The following is a 9,107-nucleotide window of genomic DNA, read 5'->3' on the forward strand; positions in this document are numbered from 1 at the left end:
TCAAGTGTAAGGGAATGCTTCAGTCACATAACACTCCCATGTCCGCTCTCCATTTAAGTCACCCCGACTTAATCCTGTGGGCCACGTCTTGATCAATGTCACCATTTTTCTGGATGATCGACCCAAGATACTTAAACATTCACTCATGGTCAATTCCTTTCCATCCAAACTCACCACTTCATTACTTGTCCCCCTTTGAGTACCAAAGCGACATACCAAATATTCAGTCTTACTCCGAACTAGCTTAAACCCTCTAGATTCCAACCTTTGCCTCCATTTCTCCAACTTGTCATTAACCCCATCTTTAGTTTCATCCACCAAAACCACATCATCCGCAAACAACATACACCATGGAACCTTATCTTGAATTAGTCTAGTTATTTCATCTAGAACCGTTGCAAAAAGAAAAGGGCTCAATGCAGACCCTTGATGCAATCCAATTGTAATAATAGGGAAATCTTTTGTCAACACTCCACATGTCCTCACATTTGTTGACACATCCCGTTACATATTCTTAACCAGGTCCACGTACCTTTGTGGGATACCTTTCTTCAACATTGCCCACCAAAGTACCTCTCTTGGCACCTTGTCATATGCCTTCTCCAAATCAATAAAGACCATATGAATATCCTTCTTCTTTACCCGATAAAACTCCATCATTTGTCTTATCAAATGGAATGCTTCCATAGTAGATCTCCCAGGCATAAAACCAAATTGGTTATCCGAAATGTTTGTGCATGCCCTCAACCTATGTTCAATCACTCTTTCCCACAACTTCATAGGGCTCATAAGCTTGATCCCTTGATAGTTAGAACAACCCTGAGCGTCTCTTTTGTTTTTATAAACCGGGACCAAGGTGCTCTTCCTCCAATCTTGCGGGATCCTCCGTAGCCCTCCATATCTTATTATAGAGGTCTGTCAACCAATCAATACCAATCTTACCCAAACACCTCCACACCTCCATCGGTATACCATCAGGGTCAACCGCCTTCTTAGGCGTCATTTTCTTTAATGCAATCTCCACCTCTACTCTTTTAATCCTCCGCACATACTCCATGTTGATTTCTTCATCACTCACGGAGATATCTCCTGTCACAACTCCATTACTTCCATTAAACAATTCATCGAAGTACCCTTTTCCACCTGTCTTTGATGTCCTCCTCTTGTACTAGGACAATTTGGTTCTTATCTTTGAGACACTTTACCATGCCAATATCCTTCCTTGCCTCTTGTCTTCTCTTTGTCATTTTATAAATGATCTTTTCTCCCTCATTGGAGTCAAGCTTTTCATAAAACTCCTGATAAGCCTTATCTTTTGCTTGTCAAACAGCTACCTTTGCCTTACTCTTATATATATATATAAGAACACTTTCTCATGTAAGAACAACCTATCTATGTTCTAAAGTTTTTTCTATGATCTAAAATTTTTTCCTATGTTCTAAATTATTTTTCCTATGTTCTAAATTTTTTTTTCAGCTTATGCTCTACATTTTTTCCTACGTTCTAATTTTTTTTTTTAACTTATGTTCAAAATTTTTGTTTGCTTATATTCTAAATTTTTTCCTATGTTCTGCGGAGTAAATTTTTTTTGCTTATATTGTAAACCAGTTCCTACTTTCTAAACTTTTTTCTGCTTCCATTCTAAATTTTTCCTGCTTACGTTCTAAATTTTTCTCTATGTTCTAATTTATTTTTTATTTTTTTTCCAATGTTCTAATTTTTTCTGTTTATGTTCAATGTTTTCTTATATACTAAAGTTTTCTGCCTATGTTTAAAACATATTTAATAAAAAAAAAAAGGTATATCAAATTCACACTAAGTTATATTTCTTACAAGCAAAAAATTGGCTTAAAATGATTTATGTGCAAAATATTGGCTTGAAATGATTAATGACTATGGAAAACTTTGTTATATTTGAACTCTTATATTGTCATACAAACTCTCGATTTCACATTATAGAAATGAACCTACGTGGGATTCGAACCCACATCTTTGTGCATTTGTACAATGTTATACCTGTTAAGCTAGTAGGTTTAATGTATATGAAACATCATTTAATTTGCTATTGAATTCATTGACCCCTATGCGAACCAAAACTTATAACACAACACTTTATTGAGGTTTAATATCTCTAAAAAAAAATAAATGAGTATGACAATATGACTTATACTATAGTCAAACAACACTACAAGTAAATGCTAGAACAAGGATATCAACAAAAGATGTAATTTTGGTTCCCATAACATAAAACCAACTGCAAGTTTGATCAAGAGCTGGAGCGCAGCTAAGTCACATTACCATCATCGGTGTCAATGATCAATCGTGTATACATTATGCCATGTGCATAGTGCTCAATTGCTCATATATTGTCATCTCTATAACCTGGCTCATACCAAAATTAGGCACTAATATACATAGTGCTCATACCACTATCATGCTAACTTATACAACTGTCATGCTTTAACCATAGTGCTAAATTTGAGGGTTAATGAAATAGTCACTCATTGCATCTCACATTCTCACACCCAAATGACCTATAGCCTAACACTACACACACCGTCTGCAACCATAACACCACTTAACCAATCACATTCTTTCTTATACACATCATATAACAACCCATTAATAGGCAAAATCACATATCTGCACATCACAGCACACACAGGAGTGAAATCAACACGCTCACAATCACAAGCATAACTTTCACCCAATCACACACCTATACACAAACGAGCAGCTTACTGTCCATTCACATACCCACCAACATCACACCACCACCACACATAGAGGAGCATAGACTCGTATATTATGGAGAGAGATGTATAACAATTATAAGAACAATAAGATGAAATGGAGCAACAGACATCAGGATACACTCTATTTGCAAGGAAAGTTGCCTAAACAAGTTAGAACGTTATATTTGAATAAAAGATGAGTGACATTGAGTATAAGTGTATAGCCATTTATATAACGGAAATAAAGAAACTCCTTTTCATTCATTTTACTTTGGTCAAGAACAACAAATTAACAACAAATTTACAAGCCACCTAAGTATAAAATCTGACAACCAACAATTATCATAGAACTTCGTATATGGCTACTGATCAACTATTTAACTAAAAATAAAATCGAACTTATAACTCATTGCAAAACTACCATAATTATAGGTTGTATATATAAACAATTTCTACGGCAATACAAAAGCAAGGAAATCACATTTCTGACAATCAGACTAAATACATCAATAAAATGCAGCAACATTAGAAAAATATCATCAAAATAATTGAATAAAACACAAAGTTCAGAAAATTTGATGATGAAATTGAAAATCGAACACAAAATGATAAACTAAGCCGAAAAAATAGAGCACAAACTGATAAACTTAAAATGAAAAAATCGAACACAATTGAGAAAAAATAAAGCCGAAAAAATCGATATCAAATTCAAAAAATTAAGCAGAAAAATCAAACACAAATTAAAAATAAAAAATTAAGTGGTAAAAAGTTTAAGATATTGATCAATATACAATGAAAAGATCAATTAACGTAGAAAAATTTGATGATGAAATTGACGAGCTTACCGAAAATTGATGATGAATTTACGCCCAAATGCACTAGGAAAATAGAGAGAAATAGGTAGCTATATAAAATTTTAGAGAGAGAAAGTTATGTGGGATAGAGAAGAAAATAAATGAAAGATGCAAAAATTACAAATATACCATTATTAGTTGCCGAAAATTGACAGTTAGATCAAAGCAAATCGATGGTGCAGATTTGTGCCCCAGGTTGTTTATTGAATTTTAAAATAAAACATTTTATCTAAAATATATATGTTATTTGAATTTTTTACTCATGGATTAATAATCACTTGACAATTTTACTTTTCCGTTTATGGGTATTTTATAGATTAATAATCACTTAACGATTTTAAAAAATTAGAAGTAATAATGTACAACCAAAATGAACAGTTTAAAGTTGTGTTATCTTTTCATTTAACATTTAAGGAAAGGTTGGTTGCATGTTAAAACTTAAGAGAACGGTTATATAAAGTAATATGTCTCTTGACTTTTTATTTTTTCCTTTTGTATCTGCATTCGTCATTTGTATAGAAATATTGGTATTTTATTGAAAATAAAATTCTAAACCAAAAGTTTTATTGAAAACAAATCTCTAAAATAACTTTTTTATCCTACTGAATTAATCCAACTTTTTTATCCTATTCTATAAAAAAATATATATTCAAATAAATCCTACGTGTCATATTAATAATTAATTATCACCTATGTGGCGCGACACTTGGTGAAAAGTTGGAATGTCAAGTATCGTTGTCTCGTGGTCTGGCTAAAAGTTTAGCTTTATATATTAGTTACTGATACGTGCCCTGGGCGTTGCCCCGTATGCCCATTTTGAAGAGTGTACTTAATTGTAGACATGCTTTGTATCATAATTATAATTATAATTATAATAATAACAATAATAATAATTGATATTTATATTTTATTTCAAATGTTAGATAAAAAAAAAGAGTAGAAACACTACCTATTATACTTTTTTGCTAACATTGATCTGAATTCACTTCAAGATTCCCTTGTATAGTATAGTTTCTGTTGTGTCTTAATTTTAGTAGTTTTTTACTTCCTTAATTTCATCGACAAAATCACAAACATATACAAAATTATTACAACCGAATATGAAAAATACTTGATTCAAAAGCTTTAATGGTAAATCAATGGTACACAAAAAAAAAATTAGTGATACATGGCCATATTTATAATTATAATTACGTGGTTATTCGTATAAGAGTATAATTCTATTGTTAATTGGATATTTATATTAATTATAATATGTGGTGTATTTTTATAAGTAAAATTCTATTGTCAATAAAAAGATAAAAAAATTTCAAAAGAATTATAAATTATTTTATGTATACTTTTTTTTATCCTAAACATATCTATCCAATCTAATCTAACGTGCCATCTAATCTAATCACAATTAATATCTATTTGTCGCCTACGTGGCTCAACACTTGGCGAAAAACTGGAATGTCAAGTGTTGCTGTCTTGTGGGCTGGCTGCGACACTTTATTTATTAGTGATATGATATGATAGTTTTGTGCCCGGGCAATGCCCAGGTTCATAAAATTTTAAGATAACATTTTTATGTTAGATACGGTCAAATAATTCATTCTGATAATGTAGGATATTTAAACATACGATATCATATGGCTTAGTTTTTGTTTTCTGGTGTTGGATTTGAATGTGGGTGTGAAATGGAATGGAATTGCAGGGTTTCAAGTTAATTTAATTTAATTATTTCGTCTACTTTATCTGTTCAAAGAATTCTGAGTTTTGTCTTGCTCAGAAAACGGCTTTTGAATGTCTGATTTCATTAATGTCTTTGAATTATGGCTATTTTACAGATTTTTTTTTTCCCACTTCTTTTGGTGATTATGATTTATGATCAGCAAAGGCATGGGACATTCCGCACTTGAATCCATACTTAAAAAGAGATGCAGATTTCACACATGGAGTAAATTTTGCGGTTGCTGGTGCCACAGCATTGCCTGTAGAGTTTCTTGCAGATAAAAATATAGTAAATTCTGTCACAAATACCTCTCTCAGTGTACAACTTGATTGGATGTGGTCGCACTTCAACTCCATTTGCTATAATGACCAAGGTATACGGTCATTTACGTTCCAAATTCACTTATTATGATGGCTAATATACAATTAGGCAAGGTCTCGTTCTTTTCACCTAAAATTCCCTTGTCTGAACTTATAGACCCCTAATCTAAACTCAATGAACTACAAATTTCCCGGAACATATTAGGTGACCATGTCATGCATACACACTTGACTAGCATCTGATAACACTGATCTAATTGAAATTGTTGAACAGATTATGCAGAAAAACTCAAGAATTCCCTATTTGCAGTTAGGGAAATAGGAAGCAATGACTATTACTATGCATTGTCACAGGGAAAAACGATGAAGGATGCCAATGGCATGGTTTTTTATGTTGTCCAAGCGATTATTGAAGGCATCAGAGTATGTTTGTTCTCCTAACAATGAAGTATGATTTTTTTTTTTTCTGAATTTTTATGCAATTATGTAATTTCAAAGTATTAAATTAGTATCATGTTATGTTGTTAAGAGGGTCATCCAAAGTGGTGCTACCAAGATAACTAAACTTTTATTTCGATTTTTGTTCGAGGTTTAGTGATTTTGTCACTTATCCATATATTGTATATTGCTTCTTACAATGCCCTTGTTCTTTGTTTTTAGATTCCAGAAGAGGCAATGCAAATTTTTCCAATCAAATGGCGAAGAGACAAATTGAATCCTCTCCACCGGGGAACTCAAATAGCGGGACATGTGGGAATGTGGAGAAATATGAGGCTGTTGATGTGGAAATGAATCAGATGGAGTCGTCTCCGGACAGTCCTCCATCGTCTGAAGTTAGCAAGGGCGTCGATGCTAAATGTCGTGAGCCAGGAAGCAGCTATGATGTGAGTTGTGTGCTTATCTCTTGTTGCTATACTATTTCCTTGATTTGTTGCACCTTGTTTACTCAATATTGCTTGAAATGACCTCTTGTTGGGCCTTAATCAAGTACAATGCTTGCAATAAATAATTAGTGTCCTGCATTGACACAATATCATTTCTGCCTATTCTTTGTGTATCATTATTGCCTACAACGGCTTCTTTTCTGGCATTGATAAAGTACAATACTTGCAATTGAAATTATTTCATTCTTGTCTGAAGTTTATTCGTTCAGCTACTTCAGTGTGAATCATCTTTTCACTTATTCCACGAAGGATATATTAGAGTTGAGCCTTATTCACTCATACCTGGAACTATTGAATTAAAAATTCAGGTATCATGGTTATTGGATGTGGGCTGCTATTAATTAATCTGTTGAAGCTCCTATCCCAGTGTTCCTTATGTATGCCTTGTTGGATAATTTGTCTCCTTGTGATGTCTGTAGATTACATATGTTACCATTAGAAAGGACATATATCTGTTACAAATGAGCAACTAGCTATTTGCTCATTTGCTAAATGAGCAAAAAATTTATTGCTCATTTCCCAAATGATCAAAGAAATATTTGCTTATTTTACAAATGAGTAACTAATTATTTGCTCATTTGACAAATGAGCAAACTAATGTTTGCTCATTTCACAAATGGGCAAATAAATGCTTGTTGATTTAATGAATGATTAAAAAAATGTTTGCTCATTTGACATCAACCAACTATTTGCACATTTGATAAATGAGCAACTAAGTTTTTGCTCATTTGTTAAATTAACAAATAAGTATTTGCTCATTTGACAAATGAGCAACTAACTATTTGCTCATTTGACAAATGAGCAACTAACTATTTTCTCATTTGACAAATGAGCAACTAACTATTTGCTCATTTTGTCAAAAATTAATATTTATTCTTTACTAATTTTTCAAAAATGAGCAAATAATGTCAAAATGAGCAAATAATTTGTCAAATGAGCGATTAATTTTTGCTCATTTATCAAATGAGCAAATGATTCTTGCTCATTTGTGAGTGTGTTTGAATGTTTTAAATACGTTAGTCTACTAGCTCAAGGGTAGAGCATTGTGCAAATGCACAAAAGATGTGGGTTCGAATCCCACGTAGGTTCGTTTATGTAATGTGGAGACACAAGTTTGTATGAGAGTTTAATTATAACAAATTTTATATAGTTATAAATCATTTCAAACCATTTTTTTGCTCATATAACTTAGTACAAATTTGATTTGTTACAACTTAAAGGTAGCGGTTTCTCCATGAACCCCTACCTTTTCTTCGGGTTTTTTTATTTAATTATAATATACTAAAATTTGAAATGTAACAAAATTAATATATATATATATATATATATATATATATGTATATATATATATAGACACACACACACTCCCAATTACAATAATGTGTATCTCGAAAAATTTCAACACTCTTCTCAAACCTACGGAGATACAAACAACTATATATATCTATACGAGTATATGACTATCCTAGCTGAATGCAAATGAAACACTGCTTAAAATAATAAATGCTGAATCATGAAGCAGAGAAGAAAGGAGAGCCAATCTCTAAGAGGTGCAAGAGAATGAGCTTCCCTTGAAGGGGATGATGAACTTGGAGTTGGACTAGTGGCAGGCCTTGCAATCTCCTTTGAGTAAGCATAGTTGCAACGACTTGGGCAAACAACTCTGTAAACTCCGGTGCTGGTTAGATTGAGAACATCTTTCTAGTTGTCCTGCGCAAAGGAATATATGTATCCCAGAGCTGGAAGTGTAGTTCCTATAGCCCGCACTGAAGTGGTGAGGCTTTTACACAACTAAACGACATTAATTGCTGCTGTGCTAAGGTTTTCACAGTTTGTTGGATTCTCAGTAGTTGCCCATATATTATTGCTTGCATATAGATCCCCATACAAGTACCTGAAACATCAACAATTATGAACTTAATATGCATGATGACAGCAGTTCTATTTGATTTTTTTGTGATTCCAATTCCATTCAATGCAAATCTATTCACACCCAAATCAAGCGAAAATAAAAAACAAGATCTAGAAAATAATGAAATCAAAGATACATTAAAAACCAAAATCATACCTAAAGAAGAACAATTGCTCGTCTATCACTGCATCATTGCAACTAAAGCACAGCTTAGCTAATAGTTAACAAGTATAACAACACAAGCTACTGCTGGGCTAGCGTGATGAAGATTAATACAGATGCTTATGTGTGTAAAGGAACTGAGGTTGGGGTTATAAAGATCGAGAAGGAATTATCCAGTTCTAGTTCTGAATAACTTGATTCTCCTGCATGTGAAAGATCAAGACACAAAGTAATTAGGTAGAAGCGAGCTGCATCCATTACATGAAAACCAAGCATCTAATTACATAAAGCAACATATATGAGCAAGCAACTTCTTTTAACACCAGACAAAACCAGTAGTATACTAAACATATGAGATTAGATCCAAAATTTCAGATGCTAAAAACATTTAATTCTTCAATACATGAATTGCTAAATAGGCAACATGAATGGCAGTAGAAAGTGAGTTAGGGCTTCACATGAACAC

General features: G+C 32.7%; 1 protein-coding gene across 1 annotated transcript; it reads right to left on the minus strand.

The window, feature by feature from the left end:
* Window positions 1–2,795, minus strand: LOC110719247. Its single transcript, XM_021898146.1, has 5 exons — window positions 2,743–2,795; window positions 2,558–2,643; window positions 959–1,089; window positions 546–915; window positions 1–425 (listed from the first exon to the last, which is right to left on the minus strand). The coding sequence occupies exons 1-5, from the start codon at window positions 2,793–2,795 to the stop codon at window positions 1–3; spliced, it is 1,065 nt and encodes a 354-aa protein (XP_021753838.1).
* Window positions 2,796–9,107: the final 6,312 nt, after the last annotated feature.

This window comes from Chenopodium quinoa, unplaced genomic scaffold, assembly GCF_001683475.1.
Source record: "Chenopodium quinoa cultivar QQ74 unplaced genomic scaffold, ASM168347v1, whole genome shotgun sequence".
NCBI classification, from domain to species: domain Eukaryota; kingdom Viridiplantae; phylum Streptophyta; class Magnoliopsida; order Caryophyllales; family Amaranthaceae; genus Chenopodium; species Chenopodium quinoa.